At 36.1% G+C, this 22,668-nt stretch overlaps 1 protein-coding gene across 17 annotated transcripts in view; it reads left to right on the top strand.

Moving 5' to 3' along the window:
• Nucleotides 1-22,668, top strand: part of MYCBP2 (MYC binding protein 2) — a 286,215-nt gene that overhangs the window by 233,145 nt on the left and 30,402 nt on the right. For 14 of the 17 annotated variants that reach the window (XM_077973872.1, XM_028837602.2, XM_015121243.3 and 11 more), the window contains 12 exons: nt 391-560; nt 1,163-1,407; nt 3,447-3,614; nt 6,287-6,444; nt 7,514-7,713; nt 8,913-9,062; nt 13,317-13,477; nt 14,518-14,674; nt 14,862-15,086; nt 18,013-18,078; nt 19,825-20,064; nt 20,363-20,461. In XM_077973872.1, the coding sequence (XP_077829998.1) occupies nt 391-560; nt 1,163-1,407; nt 3,447-3,614; nt 6,287-6,444; nt 7,514-7,713; nt 8,913-9,062; nt 13,317-13,477; nt 14,518-14,674; nt 14,862-15,086; nt 18,013-18,078; nt 19,825-20,064; nt 20,363-20,461 (2,039 nt within the window). The remainder of the gene's footprint in view (nt 1-390; nt 561-1,162; nt 1,408-3,446; nt 3,615-6,286; nt 6,445-7,513; nt 7,714-8,912; nt 9,063-13,316; nt 13,478-14,517; nt 14,675-14,861; nt 15,087-18,012; nt 18,079-19,824; nt 20,065-20,362; nt 20,462-22,668) is intronic. The other 3 variants (XM_077973875.1, XM_077973869.1, XM_028837604.2) reach the window with 1 other exon arrangement.

Raw genomic sequence — 22,668 nt, 5'->3', positions numbered from 1 at the left:
TTTGTAATTTTTTTCTTTGTCTACATATTATACTTCAAATGTTTTATGTGACTTCTGAAAATATATCATTGTTATAGAACTTTTTTACTTGTTTTGTCTAATTTTATTGACATAATTAAGTATATCTAAATGTACCTATAGTCTACCTCTCTTTTAATCTGCCTGAATAGAAACTAAGTATCTCTCATATTTGGGGTATCGTTTAATTAATTGCTTTTTGATCAAGTAAGCTATTTTTCTGATATAGTTAATAGCCTGAAAAATCAGATATCTATTTCAGTATTTTGCTTTCTTTGAGAAGGTAAATCTGTCGTTAATCTATGAGTAATAAGGATCAAACTATTAAGGACACTTGGAGTGTTAAATATTTATTTTTGGTATTGTTTCAAGGTTGTGGCCGATATGCTGGTGGACAAGGTTACAATAGCATTGGGCATTTTTGTGGAGGATGGGCTGGTAACTGTGGTGATGGTGGCATAGGAGGAAGCACTTGGTATCTGGTATGTGATCGCTGTAGAGAAAAATACCTCCGTGAAAAACAAGCTGCTGCAAGGGAGAAGGTATTTTATTCCATTCGGAGCTATAGTTTTAATGATATGGATACACTTTATAAAAATAGCTTTTTATGATCTTATTACATCAGATAATTCCGCATAGTTGATATAAAAGATCAGCTTTTACAATGGAAATCATATACAAATTTAATATTTGTACTACGTCAGCTGCTTTTAATTTTAAAAATTAACTATATATTGGAATAACACTAGATAACCTCTGCTACCTGTTTTTTTGGCTCCTTTGTTTTCCTATTCCATAGCTACTCTCTCTTTTCCTTATTCACTCTAGTGGCTAACCTAACTAAAAAATTTCACTGAATACACACAGATGATTTACTTTTTAAAAAAATGAATTATATTTAGATTTAACTAGTTAGGTGTTAAATTTTTCTGAAGAAAGAAAGGAAGTATAGTTTGTGTTTAATACAGAATAGTCAGCCCAGGATGAATATGAAGTGAATGTTGTTTTTTTATAATCTTAGTATTTTAAAATAGCTTTACAAGTGTTTAATAATTTTTATTGGAAACTCAAAATACTTAGCTTAAGGAACGAAATATTTTAATATAAGTCAGAAAAGATTACTTTGATTTTTTTTCTTTGCCAGGTCAAACAATCTAGGAGAAAACCAATGCAAGTCAAGACCCCTCGTGCCTTGCCCACCATGGAAGCTCACCAGGTGATTAAAGCCAATGCACTCTTCCTGCTCTCCCTGAGCAGTGCAGCCGAACCGAGCATTCTGTGTTACCATCCTGCAAAGCCATTCCAATCTCAGTTGCCCAGCGTGAAAGAAGGCATTTCTGAGGATCTTCCTGTGAAAATGCCTTGTCTCTACCTTCAGACATTAGCTAGGTAATAAAATTTTGTTGTTGTTTTTTAATCACCTTTGGATTAACAGTGATTGTTTATTGATATCTAGGGTAGTTCAGTATTTGACCTATACTTTATTAGATACTATGTACTGTAAAGAAACTTCCAGGCATTTATTTTTTTGAGTTGCCTTGACTAACATAATGACTTTATGGTAGTAGGTATTTAAAAAACTATAAAAATGCTTCATCAATTTACATTGTTACTAATACAAAACATGTCTTAGAAAATAAGACTATAGCTATCTTTCACTCTTTGGTAGGCTGACTTCAGTCTGTTAGTGTGAAATGCTGAAGTAGAAAAAAGTTGGTGTTTTCTTAGCAGTCTTTTATGTCATAAATTATTCATTGTTAGCATTTAAATGAATACTAACTGGGCACCTGCCAGCCTTGTGCTAGGCCCTGAATGAATGAATGAATGAATATAACAAAATCCTGGCTTCTATGTACTCATACTGTGATGTCAAGTCAGACATGTCAGTGAAACATTTGAAATGCCATGTGAGGAGTGCTACAATAGAAGTATGTATGTAGGATGCTGTTACAGCATAAAAGATGGAGAGTATCTGAATCTTCCCAAGGAAATCAGAAAAGGCTTCCCAGAGGGTCTGACCCTTTAGTGGAGTCTTAAAGGATAAATAGAAACCTGTCAGGCAAGTGATGGGAAGAAAGCAACGCCTGGAAGAATAACCCAGGTGAGTAAAGACACAAATGAAATCTCATTACACATTTGAGGAATCACAGGTTGTTAAAGGACTGACTACTGGAGGAAATGTGTGAAAGCCCGTTCAGAATGATTGGTTCACCCAAGTAACGTCGGGCCCTGTAGCCCAGGTTAAGATTGCATTTTATCCCATGAGCAGAGGAAACAGTGGAAAAATTTTAAACAGAGAAATACATGAATTGGTTTGCAATTAAAAGATCACTGTAGAATGTGGAAGCTAATGTGGAGACTAGATAAAAGTGCATTACTAGAGATAGAGAGAAACCTGTTAGTATTCTATTTTCATATATTGGACCTGAATGGTGCAGCCTATACTTTCACACATCATGCACTGACACTCCAAAAGAGCCTTTCATATACCAAAATCAGATTTTTTTCATCAGCTGACAAATGAAGATGTCTAGATATTGCCTGCTGACATGGCTTGCCAACCAACAGTTCCATTTTGGAAATTGTCCTCTTTGTGTGGCAGAGTTGTGTGATTTTTTTAAATTTTGTGCTTACTATTACAATAAAATGAATAAGCAACAAAAATGAAAACGTGAGACTAAATACATTTGAGACGGAGGTGGAAATCATCAGGTATGCCAAATACAGTAGATCTTTAGTGTGAAGCATACCACTCAGTGGACTTAGGTTAGCAACTATTTATTCATTTTGAAAAGGAAAGAATCAAATTGTAAAACGTGAAAAATGCTCACACAGCATTATTACAGACTTTTTTTCTTTTTAGCTCTCTGGGGAATGGGCACCCCCTCCACCCTGAACCACAGAAAATTTCATATATCTAATATTTTTCAAATATGATCTTATGTATGTTCCTACCCAAAAAAGTAACTGCCTGTATTTCAGTGGTCTGTGCAAGAAATAATAAGCACGAACCAAGGCAGTGGTGATAGGGAATGAGAAGAGAGAATGGCTCTGAGAGGAAACCTAATATCATGGGCTTGAAAGATGATGATGGTAGAGGGCTAAGCCTACTACAACACTGGAAATATTTTAGCTTAAGCACCTGGATGGTTGGTGGGATCATTCACCAAAACACTGGAAGATGGAAAAGCTCTCAAAAGGAAAGAAACTTAGTTCACTTTTGGATTTGAAATGTTTGTGGTACCTGAAATGTTGATGAATAACATTATCAGACTTTTATTTTCACCTACCTACATCTACAATTATTTTAATACTTTGCCTTTAACTGTGATTTACGTGTGCTGCTTTTCCTGTTATGAAGGAGATTAAAAATGGAGAGGATCTGTATTGCCATCATACTTTAAGTTATTGGGTTTGATTTAATGCAGGCATCATCATGAAAATTTTGTGGGCTATCAAGATGACAACCTATTCCAGGATGAAATGAGATACCTACGTTCAACATCTGTACCTGCCCCATATATATCAGTAACTCCTGATGCAAGTCCTAACGTATTTGAAGAGCCAGAGAGCAATATGAAGTCTATGCCACCAAGGTATTTTAGTTCTCTCCTGTTTGTTGAATAGCTAGTGTTTGGTGGAAGAAAGACTTTGAACTAGAAAAGAGTCCTTTTCTAGTTGTTGTTTCTAGTTGTTTCTACTTGTTGTTTACAGTGCCTCCTAACTTAGGTATGGTAGTATCAGAGTAAAGAGCTTCTCGAAAAGCTGAATAGAAACGTGTTATAATAATATAATACACAAGAAAATAGAGGCCAGGTGTTGTGGCTCACAACTGTAATCCCAGCACTTTGGGAGGCCAAGGCGGGTTAGATCACCTGAGGTCAGGAGTTCGAGACCAGTCTGACCAACATGGTGAAACCCTGTCTCTACTAAAAATACAAAAGATTAGCCAAGTATGGTGACACACACCTGTAATCCCAGCTACTCAGGAGGCTGAGGCAGGAGAATTGCTTGAACCTGGCAGACAGAGGTTACAGTGAGCTGAGATCATACCACTGAACTCCAGCTTGAGAAAAAAAAAAGAGTACCACTGAAACTTTTTTAGAGGAGGAATGATGTGATAAAAATGCAAAGGTAGTCTCACAGTGACAATTGAGAAACTGACATATGTATTAAAGAGATACATTTTGTAGGAAAAATAAGTGTGACTTGTTGACTAACTGGATAATGAAAAAGGTAAGTTTAAGATGACATGAAGATTTCAGGCACGAATAACTGTGAACATGGTATCATTGGAAAGGAAGACGTTTGCTGAATGAAAAGAGAATGTGCTTGTTAAGAGCATGCCACTGTGTTACTACTATACAGCTATAATTATAAACTAATATAATCACAATAGAACATATATATCCAAATGAGGTTTTTTTGTTGTTGTTAAAAATACATACAACTTCTCCCCTCCCCAACTGCATGGATTACTCGTCAGAATTTCTTTGAAGCTGCTCTTGACATTTTCTCCAGAATGCAGTGTAACCTTTAATATCTTTAAAAGTAATAAAGTATTTCTAAAGGAGATACACTGTTTAAAGGAGTCAGAAACCATTTTGACGCTAGTCTGACAAGTGTGATTCTCATTGGATTATTATTACCCCTTAGGATCAAAATTCAGAGGCTGAGGCAAGAGGATGACTTGAGCCTAGGATTTTGAGGTTACAGTGAGCTATGAGTGTGTCGCTGCACTTCAGCCTAGGTGACAGCAAGGCTCCATCTGTTTAAAAAAAAAAAAAAAAGTTGATGGATAAATGAATTCATTAAATCAGTGGTTCTCAACTGGGGGCGATATTTGCCTCCCTGTTGACAATCTGGCAATGTTTGGAAATAACTTTGTTTGTCACAACTGGGCTAGTTGAGTGGGCATCCTAGTGATGTGAGGCCAGGGATATTGCTAACCATCCTGTAGGAGGCAAGACAGCCTTCATAACAAGGAATTACCTGTCCCAGGGTAGCCATTCAATTAAAGATGTCATCTCTGCTTTCTTCTTTGGATTTTCTTGTGTTGCTTGAATTCTTTCACAAGCATTGTTATTTTTTTGTAAAAAAAAGAAAAAAAAACAGTCACTTTTTAAATTTGTGTAATGTTTTCTTTAAGTTAGTAGAAAACTTCCTCTGAAAACAGAGCAAATGTCTGTGCTTTATAGTAACACCATATATAAAGTGAATTAAGTTAATGTTTCCCTGTCTTCTAGTCATTCTGGAACCAAACAACCTATACTAACACCCAGGGACATTTACTGCCAATCAGTTACGTACAATGTTTATAGTCTATGCAAACAAGAATGTACATAAGCTTAGAGAAGTGGTGAGTAAAGAAAACACCCAGGCAGTTAGCCATCCGTTGGAAAATAGACAATTTTACCAAGGGACACAGGATTTCAAACCTGGCTTGAATGATGGAAAAAACTCCAGAACCAAAGGTGAGCAAAAATATTCCAATTTGAATTGAGGTGACAGAAAAAGGAGCTCACAAAAAGAATAGTTTCTAAATTTGTTTTAGAGAAATAAGAAAGAGAAGAGATCTTTTTTTTATAAAATGTGTCAATAAAGGAAATTATATAGCTCAAGATCTTAATAACTTTTTAAGTATTTTTAAATGTTGCTTTAATAAATAGAAAAACTGTTAGTTTACTGAATAAAACCATTAAGTTCTTTTATAGAGTATAAATACAGCACTGGTGCCAAAAATCAGTTTGTTCCCTCTCATGACACCTTGACACAGCCATCCTCCAAGGGCTTTGGGCAGTGTTTCCCAAGAGTGAGAAACCTCACAGAACACTGAAGACACCAAAAGAAAACTTTGGAGCCAAATTTTGCTTCCTATTTTATTAGGTTTTCATGTGTACATAACCATTTTCTTTCTATTTGGTGCACTTATGATTGTATCTGCCTGTTTTTCCTGAATATTACAACACATGAGTTCCACCCCAGTGCTTTTGATTCTAAAAGGAGCTTGGAAGCCTTTCTTCTTTTTCATTTAATATGCAAAGTAGATTTAAGAAAACCACAAGTTTTAAGGTACAATGCTGAAATCGGTCCAAATGTTACTGCATTTGAAAATATCGAATTATGATTCAGAGAGAGATTGTCAATTTGGTTTTGATTTTGTTTCTCCACGTGAAATCTTGAGTCACATATTTTGCATCATTATAAGTATAGTTACATTTCATTTAGCTCTTCTGAGTTTGTATCTGTTGTATTGTTCCATCTACAGTTTAGAAACCAGTCCCATAACTGATACTGATCTTGCAAAGAGAACTGTCTTCCAAAGATCATACTCAGTTGTTGCTTCCGAGTATGATAAACAACACTCCATTTTACCTGCACGAGTTAAAGCCATTCCTAGAAGAAGAGTTAACAGTGGAGACACTGGTAAGTATGAGGATAAAAAAGAATATTGAGTGATCTGACTACTACAAATAAAAAAGAAAATGGTTTTATTTGCACATAATTTTTAAAATTTAATTTTTGAAGGAAAAGGCATGGGATAATTTCTAACGTGTGATTGACATTCCCTCTGTGTGACACAGCTATAAATGTGCATCTCTAAATTTTGCATCTCAGTTGAAGGGAAATCGGTGATTGTTCAAGAATAAATTGGCCTTTACAATCTTACTTCTTAGGTATCTAAGCCAAATGTTACAGCCATTATCCCTTCCACTAAACTTGTGGACCGGCAGTTCCAGTGATGTACACATTCACAGTTATCTCTCCACCCCAATAGAAGCTTGTAACTCTTGCAGCTGCCATCATTCTAAGTAGATAAAAAACTCTGGGGATATAAATAGCCCTTAATCAGTTAAAAAAAAAAAAAAAAGAAGAAGAAGAAGAGTTACATGATCTGGACCAGTTGGTATCAATAGCCCCAAATTGGGGTGGGGATTCTACCTCAAGAATAATTAAAGAAACCCAAGAAGAACAGGATAATATAGTGATAAATTGTCAGAGAAATCACTTGCTAAAATGAAGATTTGGCCTAAAAATGATAGTCAGATGATTAAGTATCTTATTGAAGACTTTTAAGAAAAACATTATTGAAAATTGCCCAGCAATTTATAGGTTCATTCAACAAATATTTTTGACCTCCTGTTGAGAAATGTTTCTTATAAAGCCATCTTTTAGAAAGTGATGCAGATGAGATGTAGATTTCATTTAGAATATAAATCACTTAGCTTTTAGAGTGTTTTAGAAAATGTGAACTGTAGATTCAGCTCTGGATTCAAAACCCACCTCTACAACTTAATGGCTATATGACTTTCAGAGAGTAACATATTTAATCTTTCTGAACCTTGGTTTCTTCCTCAGTAAAAGTTGAAATTGTTATGATTTGTGTCATGTGCAAAAAACCAATAACAAAGGCTCTAAAGTGAATATGCTAGATATTATCTTAAATATATATGCACTGCCTATGAAAATTAATAATTTTCTTTTTCTTTAATAGAAGTTGGTTCTTCCCTTTTGAGACATCCGTCTCCTGAGCTTTCTCGGCTAATCTCAGCCCACAGCTCTCTTTCTAAAGGAGAACGAAATTTCCAGTGGCCAGTTTTAGCTTTTGTTATACAACATCATGATCTAGAAGGTCTTGAAATAGCAATGAAACAGGCCCTAAGGAAATCTGCTTGTCGAGTTTTTGCTATGGAGGTATGAAGACATTAATGAAATTACTGATTCCTTGATCATACAAATCATGTGATGATTCTATTTAATGATGCCACTTTTTTACCAACAGAAATTGTATGAAATTAAAAGGCATTAGCCAATTAAAAGTATCAAGTGTTCATATAAAAATTAGACTCTAAAGTTTATGAATATAAACGAATTTAGAATTTCATATTTCAGCACTCTAAAGAAATTTATTTCTGTATTGCTTTATTATTTGAATCTTGAGATTATCTTTTTTAAAAGCTTTTATACACTCAGAATGTCATTTTATTAGAAGGAAATGACAGAGTAATCATGGAAAGAAGATAAGGAGTAGGACTTTTGAGTTATAAGTGAACCAGTAATAACTTCTCTGGGCCTTTGGCCTCTGGAAATAATAGGATTACTGTATATTACAGGCCTGTATATAGTAAATCTTTATTTTTATCAAATGTGATAAATAACTTACCACTTCATGGATGGGAATTATATGAATATATTTAAGTAAATGGTTGCTTTCGTAGAGCTTGAGATACGCTTTGTGTTCATCCAGATGCAAGTTGGAAAAAATGTGCTTGAATAAATTAATATTAAAAAGAATTTTCAAAGTAAAAAGTGGTTTGAAAAAGTGTTTTGGTATTGTATTTTAGAAATTATTTTTCCTATTTTTTTAAATTAAAACCCCAAATTATTAACTGTTTCAAGTTCCGTGTGCTTTCAGTGAAATAAAGGTCAGATTTTCAAGGAGCCAAGCATAGTATCCCATGATTGTAATCCTAACACTTTGGGAGGCCAAGGAGGGAGGATCACTTGAGCGCCAAGAGTTTGAGACCAGCCTGGGCAACATCGTGAGACGTCATTTCTACAAAAAAATGTTTTAAAATCAGCTGGGTGTGGTGGTGCGCGCCTATAGTCCCAGCTACTTGGGAGGCTGAGGTGGGAGGATCATTTGTGCCTGGGTGCTTGAGGCTGCAGTGAGCCCTGATCACACCACTGTACTCCAACCTGGGTGACAGAGCGAGACACTATCTCTTAAAAAGAAAAACAAATAGTAAAACTATAAGGTATTACTTTTTTTAATTAAAAAAGATTTTCTAGCATCTTTCTTTGAAGCCCTAATCCTTGGAGGTACTTTATTTCTGAGTACGTTTTAACTCATGTATTTTATTCTTAAACTCATTTAACCATCATTTCTTCAGGCTTTCAACTGGCTTCTGTGTAATGTCATCCAAACCACTTCTCTCCATGATATTCTGTGGCATTTTGTGGCATCACTGACTCCTGCACCGGTGGAACCAGAGGAAGAAGAGGATGAAGAAAATAAAACAAACAAAGAAAGTTCAGAACAAGTAAATGAGATTTTTATTTATTTTGATTGTGCATATTTTTGTAGAAACTGGTAGTATACCTTCAAATAGTCCAATAATTTGCACAAAATCATTCACAGATCTAACTTGAGCAAAAAGAATATTTTAGTGCTGTGGGCAAAGTATTAACAGTGAGACCTGGATTTTATAGAAGGCAGCCTGTATAATGGGACAGAGCATTGAACTAGGGCACTAGGAGCCTGAGTTCAGCCTCATTTCTACCCTGTTGTAGTTGTATGACTTGTAGGCCTTGGTTTCCACGTCTGTAAAATGAAAGAGTAATCTAGATGGCATTTATCTTATTCCCAGCCACTCTGAAATTATGTGAATGGCATTTTAGGATAATTTCCAAGGATATCAGGCGGCATTATCATAGTCAAATTCTTAAAACTCACAAGAAACAAGATACCATGAGCAAGAACTAGCAAAAACAATAGGCAGCAGAAATAGACCCTCAACAGTGGTTGTAATTGTCTGTGTAAATGTAGAATAATGTGTTAATATGCTTAAAGAAATAAAAGAGAAACTTTAAAATATGAGAAGAAATTGTAAGAAGGAATATAATGATGAATTTGATAAAGAACTAAAGAAAATGTAAATATTAATCTAAGTATAATTGATATTTTAAAGAATTAGTTTTGAGATTTTTATAGCATGTCAGTGAAAAAATTGGTTAAATATAAGAGAATGACAGATTTGATAAAGAACTAAAGAAAATATGTAAAAATTAAGTATAATTGATATTTTTTTAAAAAATCAGTTTTGACATTTTATAGCATGTCAGTGAAGAAATTGGTTAAATGTAAGAGATCTGCAGAAATTATCTAGACTTCAACACAGAAAAAGTAAATAAAAAATACAAGTTGCTAAGAGCAATGAAGGGCAAAATGATGTATAACACTTACCTACTTGGAGTTTCAGAAGGAGAAGACAGAATGGAAGAGAGACAGTATTTAAGAGTTAATACTTGAGAATTTCCCAGAATCGATTACAGATAACAACCCATTTCAAGAAGCCCAGTAAACCCCAAGCAGAATAAATACAAATCATAGTGGGCAAATTATAGTGTATTACCTGAACACCAAAAACAAAGCAAGAGATCTTTTACGCATCCACAGGAAAAAAATATTAGCTTTCAAAAGAGGGACAGTGAGAATAATTGCTTAATTTTCGGTAGCAACATTACAAGTTTGTTTGTTTAAATACTGAGTTTGTTTAAAAGGCTGTCAGTTGGCTTTTTTCAACATGCTGAAAGAAAATGCTTGTTAACCCAATTGAAGGGTCTTTGAAGAACAAGACCAAAGACATTTCCAGAATAAAAACTGAAAGGAATGGCCAGGGAGTGTCAATGAAGAGAAAAGAAAGTGTAAATATGAGGGCATATCTTAAAAAACATTGACTATGTAAAAAGTAATGATATGTCATGGTGATCTACAAAATGATAAAAGATCAATCCTGGATATGTATCTACCTAATACTGTAACCTTAAAAAAAGTAACAATTGACAGACTGCAAGGAAGAATAGGACAGTCTGCAGTTACAATGTGAGATTGTCATATACCTGTAACAGCTATCTGTTCCTGCATAACCACCCCAAAACTCACCGGACTAAAACAGTTGTTTATTTGCTCACAGTCTGTGGGTTGGCAATTGCAGCAAGGCTCCACTGAGAGGAAGGGCTCTTTCCTGTTTTGGTTACATAGTGTGCTTCAAGTGGTACCCCCTGAGCTCTTTTATCCTCCAGGATGCTGGCCTAGGTTTGTTCAGATGCCAGAAGCATTCAAGAAAGCGAACACAGAAGCTGCAAAGCCAAAATGGCCAAGACTAAACTCAAAAACCATGCTTCTGCCACCTTCCGTTAGCGGGTATAATTCACAAGGCCGGTCAAAATCAAAGACTGAGAAATAAACTCCACCTGTTGATAGGAAGAGCGACAGAGAATTTGTGGCTGTTTTGTGCGTAGTACCATAATACTCTTTTTAGTACTGGATAGGTCAGGCAGAGAAAAAGAATCAAATAGTACACAGATTTGAATGATTGACAGTCTTGATAGAATATACAAAACATTGCATATGGTTGTTTACATTCTTTTCAGATACACACAAATGTCTATGGAAATCGACTGTTTACTGGACATATGAAACAAGTTTCAACAGACTTTAAATAATTGGTTTTCTTCCTACCATGTCCTCAGTCTTTATTGCTAGTGTATAAGAATTAGATAACAAAACAATAACAAGAAAAATATTGAAATGATGGAAATTAAGAAACGCTTCCAAATGAGTTGCATCAAAGAAGAATTATAACAGAAAATATTTTAAATGGAATGGCAATAATAGTACATCTCAAAACTTGTTGTTTGGCAGAGTTCTAGTTATAGTTATGATGGAACAGCCAGTGTCAGGATTAGTTCTTATAGTAAACAACAAAAAGCTGGACAAAATATTTAAAACAATTGTTCATAGGCTCTGAGCAGTGACCAGTACAGGGCTATAATCCTTGAGAGAAGAAAAGTGCATGAAGTGAGCCCCACAATCGGGAAAAGAGCCCAGCAGAGTATGTTGGTTGTGTTGGCTGAGATCAAAGTTTAGGGCTGTAACTTTGGGATGTGGGAAGCACGGCACCAGTGCTATAGAGCTGCAGAAAGGGAGGCTAAAATTTTTGCATAAAAATATCCCTGCCGTCCTGGCCACTGTTAGACTGGGCATGCAATTTCTCTGGAAGACCTAGCAGTGGAAATGAATCGTAAACTGAGAAATGAACAGATTCTTAGCTTCAGAGCTGGGTTCTAAAGTTTTAGCCCAACCAGAGGTGGGGTGAATGAATACTCCTGGCATGCACCTGAAACCCCAGAAAGATCATGCCCAAGGAATACACACCATGCCTTAGGAGTAAGGGTAATGCCTAAAATCAAGGGCAAAACTGAAATAACCCCAGTCTAACAAAGTTGAATGCCAGGTCTTGATGGAATCTAGATGGCCTGCTATCTCCCTGTAAGAACTAAACTACATTCTTTAGAAGAAGATAATGTAAACCAGAACTTCTGTATCAGTAATCAATAGATACACAAAGAAGGAGGTAAAAAGCAACCATCTTTTAAGTAGCTCAGTGACATAGTTTAAAAAGTTTGATGAGCTTACGTTGGTAGCAAGATGGAAGAACAAACATTCTTTGCTGTGGAGTAGCAGCTTCTTAGAGAATGGTTTGGTAAGATCTATCAAAATTCACATTAAAAATCATTCAGTAATTCCACTTTCATGAAGTTCTCCTTGTATATGCATGTGTGAAAAGACAAATATACAAGTTGATTCATTGCAGAATGTTATATAAAAACAAAAGATTGGAAACAGCCTAAATGGCTGTTCTGAAATGGACTGATGAAATAAACTGTGGTATTTTTATTCATCAGAATACTATGCAGTAGGATAATATATGTTACATACATATCTAATAAGTAATAATCTCAAAGATATATTATTGTTAAAAGGGCACAGATCAGTTTGTTTAGAGTGCTGCCATTTGTATAAATGAACAATATTTATAGACAGTTCAAGAAACTGGTAATAGAAATTGCCAGTGGGAGGGCACCTAGGTGGCTGGGCTTTAAAGACAGGGAGACTTTTTATGATATTTTTTTATACCTCTTGAATATTTTATTATGTTGTATGTTACCTACTCAAAATGATAAAAAGTTATTCCATAGTTAATATTATTAATGGAGCCATCTGAGGGTTTGAATGAGAAATGAAATTCAACACCTGCTTCTCTTTCCTAGCTGTGGTCCATCTGCCTAGAAAGGAACTTTTTTTTCTAATTCACATAAAAATGCTATATGAGTTAGTGGCCACCCCAACTTTTAAACATATGTTATTTTTTATACATAAACATACACGCAAAACATACCTACATATATGTATGTGTGTATATACATACACGTATCTGTATATGCACACACACTACACATACACATGCATACACATATGGATTCACCCTACAGGTAGATTTGTGAGTACACTAGAATCCATACATTTATTCATTTGCATGCTGATTTTACTTGTGACTAAACTTACAGCTTTTTTCCCTAAAATAATACAAGCATAATTAGTTAACTGGATACAATTTGGTTTTGTTGTTTATATTTGTGTTACACGACCATTTTTTAAGTATACATGTCTTTTGTGAAGAAGATTCCTTCCAGCACACACACTGATAAACTTGTTTCAATTTCTGCCTTAGGAGAAAGATACAAGAGTATGTGAACATCCACTCTCGGACATAGTGATTGCCGGGGAAGCTGCTCATCCTTTACCACACACCTTTCACCGCTTGCTGCAGACCATCTCAGACCTCATGATGTCTCTCCCCAGTGGCAGTTCATTACAGCAAATGGCCCTGAGGTAATTTTGTATCCACATATCCTAGGTACATTGGACAAGAGATTTTATGGATATTCAAAGTATGAAATGCTCCCAAAAAAAGCTCTTTAAATAGTAAGATAGAATCCCTACATTATACAGATGGTGCCTCCCTCCTTATAGTCATAATTTTTAGAATGGTCCTTCCTCTTAGTTAACACTTGTTTGCCCTTCTGTAAAATGTGGCTAATGTACTTCTTAGTGCCCTAAATTATCACTGTAACAATCTCCCTCACTTTCCCCACTCTCCTACCTCAAATCACTTAAATGTTCTAAAAAGAGAGAGGGAAAGTGAAATCTCAAAAGCAAAAACCAAAATAGAGTTTTGACTTGAAAAGAATCTTAGGAAAAACAGAGCCTGTTTATATGCTGCCAATCCTGAAAGCACCTTAAGGAGCATCACAGATGCTCAACAGATTCCAATTTCAATTTGAAATGTATTGAGAGTTTAGCATTGCTTTTACACTGTGAACCTTGTTACTAGATTCACATACTGGACTCACACTTATAAATAAATTCTCCTAATTAATGTGTACAAGAAATAGATTGATGGAATGACTGGGCTTCCCATGTTTCTAATGATAAGACCAGTGGAAGAGAGATTTCTCTTTGTCCTCCTCACAAGATTTTTGAAATACAAGATACATTATACCCTGATGAATTAGTATGGCATTATAAGATTCATGAATTTGAGGGGTCGTGACAGTTGGTGTAACACTTGTTTACACAACAGATTCATTACCCTTTTTACTTCTGTAGCCTTGATCTTCATCTGTCTAATTTTTTTATATTTAAAATGGGTCAACTTTCCTTAGTTTTACCTTGTTCCAAAGAAGTTACCTTTATTTCTCAAAAACAAAAATAAGAGAAATGATTTTCTTCCCTGAATTTTTAAAATTTCTATATTTTACTAGAACATTAAAATTTCTTGAGCTATTAGCTACAGAGTACTCATCTAAGAGTTCCTTAGATACTCCTGGAAAATAATTGTTTCATATATTGCTTATATATCACCTTTTTAGGTGCTGGAGTCTCAAATTCAAGCAGTCTGATCACCAGTTCCTTCATCAGAGCAACGTCTTTCATCACATTAACAATATTTTGTCAAAATCAGATGATGGTGATAGTGAAGAGAGTTTTAGCATCAGTATACAATCTGGCTTTGAAGCTATGAGTCAGGTCAGTCATTTCACAGTTATTATCCTGGTTGTCTTGTTAGTTAATAATACATCAAAGGAGAAACTGTAAGTTATTTATAGTCAATTTGATCCTGTCTTCCATTATGTTTTATCCTATATCTGTTTGTTTTATCATCATGGAAGATTTGCTTTTAAGTATCATAAGTACTTGTATTTGTTTCTGATAGGAATTATGCATAGTAATGTGCTTAAAGGACTTAACCAGCATTGTTGACATAAAAACTTCAAGCCGACCTGCCATGATTGGCAGCTTGACAGACGGCTCCACAGAAACCTTTTGGGAATCAGGAGATGAAGATAAAAACAAAACTAAGAATATCACCATCAACTGTGTAAAAGGAATCAATGCCCGCTATGTGTCTGTTCACGTGGACAATTCTCGAGATCTTGGGGTAAGAAAGCAAACTTGATTTATGACTCTTTATCTCTTTTCAGACCTTTAGTATTCATACACTCTCATTTCTGAATTTAGCAACAAGCTTTATCATCTTTATCATCAATTTCACCAACCAAACGTCATTGCTATAATCCCCAAATCTTAAGTCTAAAAACAAATTAATATGATGCACTGTGGAATTCCATTTCTGAAAAGAGATCTGATCACAAATATACCATGGCTACAGCTAAGCAAAATGAAAGTCTGCTCTACAATTTTCTGCTCTCATGCCCTTGGGTTAAGATTTTCCTGTGACCTGGAAGTCCTCCCCTTAAACTCCGCTGAGCAGTTCTCCCAAGGTCTCTCAAACTCAGCAGAGAAATTCTAAGTAACTCCTCTAAAAAGTTATTCTTTCCCTCTGCTGGGTTTTTTATTGTATTACTCTGGTGGCACCTAATAATAGTCTTTGACCTGTAGTGTAATGAACTTTTTTTATTATTTTTATTTATTTATTTATTTATTTTTTGAGATGGAGTCTCCCTCTGTCACCCAGGCTGGAGTGCAGTGGCACAATCTCGCCTCACTGCAACCTCTGCCTCCAGGTTCGCGCGATTCTCCTGCTTCAGGCTCCTGAGTAGCTGGGATTACAGGCACACACCACCATGCTTGGCTAATTTTTATATTTTGTTTGTTTTGAGACGGAGTCTCGCTCTGTCGCCCAGGCTGGAGTGCGGTGGCACGATCTTGGCTCACTGCAAGCTCCGCCTTCCGTGTTCACATCATTCTCCTGCCTCAGCCTCCCAAGTAGCTGGGACTACAGGCGCCCACTACCATGCCTAGCTAATTTTTTGTATTTTTAGTAGAGACAGGATTTCACCATGTTAGCCAGGATGGTCTCAATCTCCTGATCTCATGTTCCACCCACCTCGGCCTCCCAAAGTGCTGGGATTACAGGCGTGAGCCACCACACCCGGCCTAATTTTTGTATTTTTAGTAGAGACAGGGTTTCACCATGTTGTCCAGGCCGGTCTCGAACCCCTGGCCTCAAGTGATCTGCCCACCTCGGCCTCCCAAAGTACTAGGATTACAGGTGTGAACCACTGCACCCAGCCTATCTTTAAGTGTCTACTTCTTTGCCACAGTCCTCATGAAATAAATAAGTTTCAGACTGTCCCAAATAATCATAATTTATATTCTCTTTAGCCTAGTTCGTCCACATGTTTCAACTGAGTTAAATATTCTTTTATAAAAGGCACTAAAGAAAAAAGAGTCCTATTTACTTGAGTGTTAACAACCAAGAAAGAAATAGCACTAACTGCCAGACTGCCTTTCTTCTACCTCATTTAGAATTTTTTTCCTCAGAATGGATGTGGCTTTTTAGCAGATACAGTATTAATGGTTCCCTTGAACCATTGCCTGGCTCCTTCTGTGTTATTTGCATATTTCCTTTCTCAGGAAGAGCCACAGTGGTAGGATTGGGTCTCAGATAACCTGGATGCAGGCCAGTCTGCAATCAGAGCAACCTCCAACTCCTGTACATCAGTGCAGGTTCTATTCCTCCCTGGTATTGAATAAGTAAAAGAGGCTTAGCTAATATAATATGAGCTATTTCCTCTTCAGACCCAACAATTTCCCCTGGTGTAACTACTTTATCTTACTGGCAAGTCAAGTGTAACAAAACATTTTTGTGACTAGAACTCAGTGTTCAGTGCAAAGCTATCTTTGGCTCATGGTACATTTTAAGGCAGGACATACTCTCCCTCAGAACAATGATTGCAATCAATTTAACATTTCTGTCTTTTCTAAGAGGAAATAATCATAACAGTATTCATTTTCAAAATCCCCAGCATGTAAGCTGACATCTACTTTCCTTTTAAGAGGCTTCCTCTATGTTATAGGTTGAGCATTCCAAATCTGAAAATCCAAAATGCTACAGAATCTGAAACTTTTCGAACACAGATGTGACACTTAAAGGAGATGCATATTGGAGCATTTCTGGTTTTAGATATTCAGATTTGGGATGCCCAGCCAGTAAGTATAATGCAAATACAGTATTTCAAAATCCTAAAAAAAAACCCTAATCCAAAACACTTCTAGTCCCAAATATTTCTAATAAAGGATACTCAACCTGTATGTATGTTTTCCTTGAGTTATGTACCTCCGTGTTCCCCAGTCTGCCTACCACAGAGCCTTGTACACAGCGTTTGTTGATTTGAATTTGAATTGTATCAGCCTACAGCACTCATATTATACAACTCTCTAAGGAATTAATGTTAATCTATTTCTTGATGTGCTTTGCATAAAACTTATTCAGCCTTAAGATGTTTGGCACTAGTATGAACGTGTATTGACCTTGTACTGTTTGACATTTATTTTGTGTATTAATGTTGCCTTCCCTAGTTCGGCAAGTATCTTGGGGGATAAAACCTCCTCTTGTATATCCTATTTCAAAACTGTAAGGAAGTCTGGGTACATTGTGACACTCATACGTATTTGTTAGTTCAGTTAGCTTCCCTCTTTATACTTCCAAAAGTAATGAGAATATAGCAACAAGAATCTGACGTAAGTGACAAGCAGATTTGTTGAAAGGCTTCATGAGAATGGAATCTGAATATTTACTTTGAATGAGGAGAGGGAATGTCAAGCTATGAGAGAGCACGTGGAGAGAGGCTGAAATGTGCAATTTAAGATGGAGTTTGTGAGAATAAGACTAAAGTTGTAGGAACCATGGTTAGTTGGAGGGATGGGGTGGGGTCAATCAGGAAGGATCATAAGAGACTGGCAGAAGATGTGGTATTGATGTGGTATTGGTAGGTCATGAGAAACCATTATAAGTTCTGAAGCAGGAATATAGCATAGTAACTATATCTATATATATATATATATATATATATATAAAAAATTGTATATATAAATATACCATTGTAAATTGTCTATTTCAGAATAAAGTTACCTCAATGACCTTCTTAACTGGCAAAGCAGTAGAAGATTTGTGCAGAATAAAGCAGGTAATTAAAATTCTGTCATAAATGTTTTGCTATCTAGAGAGAAATTTCTTCTTCTCAGCCTTCACTACTGAATTCCACCTTTGGCACACAACCGAAGTATTATAGGGAATGATCTATTTACAGAACACTAAATTGACAAGTGGTCCATACGTAGGAATAGTAGCCACCATCCCTGTGCTAGACATCTCACCTATTGTCCTAAATGTTCCCCAGTCATGAGCAATTATATTGTACCTACAGTCTGCCATACCCCACTCCCCAAAACTCAAGGTATTTTTTTTAATTAATTAATTAATTTGTTTATTTATTATTATTATTATACTTTAAGTTCTAGGGTACATGTGCATAACGTGCAGGTTTGTTACTTATGTATACTTGTGCCATGTTGGTGTGCTGCACCCATCAACTTGTCATTTACATCAGGTATAACTCCCAATGCAATCCCTTCCCCCTCTCCCCTCCCCATGATAGGCCCCGGTGTGTGATGTCCCCCTTCCCGAGTCCAAGTGATCTCATTGTTCAGTTCCCACCTATGAGTGAGAACATGCGGTGTTTGGTTTTCTGTTCTTGTGATAGTTTGCTAAGAATGATGGTTTCCAGCTGCATCAAGGTATTTTAAAATTTATCACAGATCCCATTCACACTTAAAGCCTTAATTCACCTATACTTTAGTTAAAACAGGTTATTGTCCTCTGGCCTGAAAAATCTGTCTGTTATAACACTTATAACAACGCAGCTATATCCAGGTTGCAAGTCAGTTTAAACCAACTCTAGAAACAAGTTTTATCTAGGCATGTGTCTGAGCAGCTCAAGCTTCTCCCTTACTTGTGTTAGTGAAACTTTGTCAAAATTGTTCCTCGCTGACTACTTTATCTCACAAAAAGTTGGCCAATTTCTTGCTTGCTTGCTTGTTTTCAAATCACATTGAAGGAATGAATTAAGATTTTGGACTAAACATATAATAAATGTTGTTTAAATTGTTAAAGAATTTGGGAAAATAATCCTATTCAATGAGATTGTGTTTGTTTATACTTAATACCCCTTTTAGAAAATTGACATTATTAATTAAAATAATGTCAACTTAATGTCTATGTAAATCACATAGAAATCCCCAGGTCATTTCTTGGTTATTAAATGCCATAAGAACAGTTTTTATTTTATGAAGGGAATAGTGTCAAAAACTATTTCACAGTATATTAACATTTAATCCTTGAAAAAAAAAGTCATATTCTCAATGGAAATTAGTGAAATAAGGAATCACAAGTGTGAAGTTATATATTATATAATTTTTGTTCAAAAGTAAAATAAGTAACTGCACATTAAAAGTCCTGTATCTTTAAATGGTTCTTTAATGTGAGGATGCACAAAAAAAGATTCTGATCTTGTAATGTTTCTGCTTACAGACAATACAGGTAAAGCACAGTCATATAAATTATTTGTAATTATTTCAGTCATATAACTTTGCTTGGAAGCCATATGGTAGTCAGGCCTGGATTTTAATTCTCAATTCCACCTTTTACTGAAAATCCCTTAACCTGTGTTAACCTTAGTTTCTTCATCTGTATATAGCTACTATAAATAATATCACTTATCTTCATCAGGTTGAAATAAAATAATCAGTGTGAAATAACCTTTACTCTGTACAATTCTTTGTTATTTGAGCTTGCTGATACCAATGCTAAATCTAGCACAGTGATAAAAGTGATCCAGCTGAAGCAGGTTCCTGCCTCTTTTCTGCTCAACCAGGTTGATCTGGATTCCAGGCACATTGGCTGGGTAACGAGTGAACTTCCAGGAGGGGATAATCACATCATCAAAATTGAATTAAAAGGCCCAGAAAATACACTCAGAGTTCGACAAGTCAAAGTCCTCGGCTGGAAAGATGGTGAAAGCACAAAAATAGCTGGCCAAATTTCAGCCAGTGTGGCCCAGCAGAGGAACTGTGAAGCTGAGACTCTGCGAGTATTCAGACTGATTACGTCTCAAGTGAGTGTCCTTACAACATAGTCTAGCACGGGATAATTGATGTAATATATTTTAAGAGTGTAACAAAATGTTCTGTGAAACTTGTTATAGAAAATTCTGGCTACAAATGTTGCCCATTTTTTCTTTTCATAGCCCTGAACACCTGAGTTTCATGCTGCATTTGTAATTAAGAAAAGTAGTAGTGTAAATTAGCAACAGTAGTATATTATAAAACCTGTGGAATCAGCTGATGAGTCCTCTGGCTATTACAGTGTTAATGCCTGTCATTAATTCCTTCTCACATGCATATCTTCATCAGGTATTTGGAAAGCTCATCTCTGGAGATGCTGAACCTACACCAGAGCAAGAGGAAAAAGCACTATTGTCATCACCTGAAGGAGAAGAAAAAGTATACAATGTATTTATTTGTATTCTAAAGATATTTATTTCCCTTTTTATTCTTTTTTTCAGTGAAATAATTCATGTATTGTATATTTTGATGGATATGTAATAATAGTTTTATGCAGTTCGTATTTTTTCTTAGAAGATGAAGGAACTATCTAAAAGAAATTCATTATTCATGTATAATCTAGCTAATATTTTAAGTAACAGCAAATTTGCTCTATGCCTTGGGTTTTTGTGTTCATTTGTTAGCATTTGTAAAATTTACTTAATCATTTCTGTGCTATACCCCATCAATTATCTTCTCCCTCTTCCATTGTCCCTGTCCTTCACAGTTCAGCTCAAAAGTACTGTCTTCTTCATGAATTTTTTTATGATTTATCTTCTTCTTGAAACTTGTTTATGATTTCCCCAAACAAAAGCAGTTTTCTCTCTGCTGGAGTTCATAATAATCTGTATGTGTCTCTTCTTCATTTTTCTCTTATGTTTATCTACATAGATGCTTTACCTCTTCTACTGAACCATAGCTTTTTTTTTTTTTTTTTTTGAGACGGAGTCTTGCTCTGTGCCCCAGGCTGGAGTGCAGTGGCGCGATCTCGGCTCACTGCAAGCTCCGCCCCCCCGGGTTCATGCCATTCTCCTGCCTCAGCCTCCCGAGTAGCTGGGACTACAGGCGCCTGCCACCTCGCCCGGCTAATTTTCTTGTATTTTTAGTAGAGACGGGGTTTCACCGTGTTAGCCAGGATGGTCTCGATCTCCTGACCTCGTGATCCGCCCGTCTCGGCCTCCCAAAGTGCTAGGATTACAGGCTTGAGCCACCGCGCCCGGCCGAACCATAGCTTCTTAAAGACCAAGTCCATGCCTAATTTGTCTTGTATCCATCATGGTATAATCACATACATGTTCAGTAGATTTTTATTAGAATAACTACTCTTTATTACTGCTCTTGAAATTTCTTCTAAAAATAAAGTTGCTTTACTTTTTTGGTCCTCACTAAAACACTATACCTAAGACTTTTGTACCTTATCCATTTCCAAAAAGAGAAGTCAATTCTGACTAGTCTCAATATTCTAGTGTCTTTAAATGCTGCAAATAATCACCTTGGCAGCCCTTTGAAAGATAAATTTCAAGGATTTCCCTTGTCTCATCCTGTGTTTCCTAATACAGTAGTAGCTAAATCATTGCCCTGTTTTTGTTTGAGGTCTGAAAAAATAAGATTTCTTAAATGCTGGTAACTTCTTTCAGCATCTTTTGGAGATACCATTTGAATGACTACAAGACTGCGTAACTACCCATTAAATCAATTGAATTTTAGCAAATGTCGACTCTGTACTAAACAGTTGTGAGAATGGCAAGCCCTCAAAAAGCCTGCATTCTGTTCTTGGTTATGAACCCTCTGCATTCCCCTCACCCCCCAAAAAGAAATCAACAAAGATGCTACATAGTATATAAGCAAGTTATTAAATGTGTGAAAAAATTGCACATGACATAGGCTTTCAGAGTACCTTGAGATCATTGTGCCTTGGAGTGGTCAGAGAAGGCTTCTTAGAGGATGCTGGACTTGAGTTAGATCTGAAAGAGAATGAAGGGATTCAGATGAGATTAGTAGAGAGAATGGGAGCAAGGACTGATCGGAAAGACTCGCCTAACAGTAGGAGAGTGTACGTTGAGGAGTTAAGGCTGAATAGGAAAGGTTATACTGTCACTTGGGTGCCCATGAAATAACATGATTTTTAAGATAATCTTTTTTTTAAGTTAGATTATTAAAGCATAATTTACATACAGAAATTCCTCATTTTAAACTGTATCATTCAATGAATTTTTACTCGTGTACACTAATGAAATCATTATCACAATCAAGTTTGTTTTGTTTTGTTTTGCTTGAGACAGGGTCTCTCTCTGTGACCCAGGATAGAGTGCAGTGGTGTGATCATGGCTCACTGCAACCTCAACCTCCCAGGCTCAATGGATCCTCCTGCCTCAGCCTCCCAAGTAGCTGAAATTACAGGTGCACGTCACCGTGCCCGTCTGATTTTAATATATTTGTAGAGATGTGGTTTTGCTGTGTTGCCCAGGCTGGTCTCAAACTCCTGGGCTCAAGCAGCCTGCCAGCATTGGCCTCCCAAAGTGCTGAGATCACAGATATGAGCCACCATGCCCAGCCCACAACCAAGCTTTAAAACACATCACTCCCCAAATTTCTCTCATGTTCCTTTGCAGGCA

Source organism: Macaca mulatta, chromosome 17, assembly GCF_049350105.2.
Source record: "Macaca mulatta isolate MMU2019108-1 chromosome 17, T2T-MMU8v2.0, whole genome shotgun sequence".
NCBI lineage: Eukaryota > Metazoa > Chordata > Mammalia > Primates > Cercopithecidae > Macaca > Macaca mulatta.
This window is presented reverse-complemented; position numbering and strand designations above follow the sequence as displayed.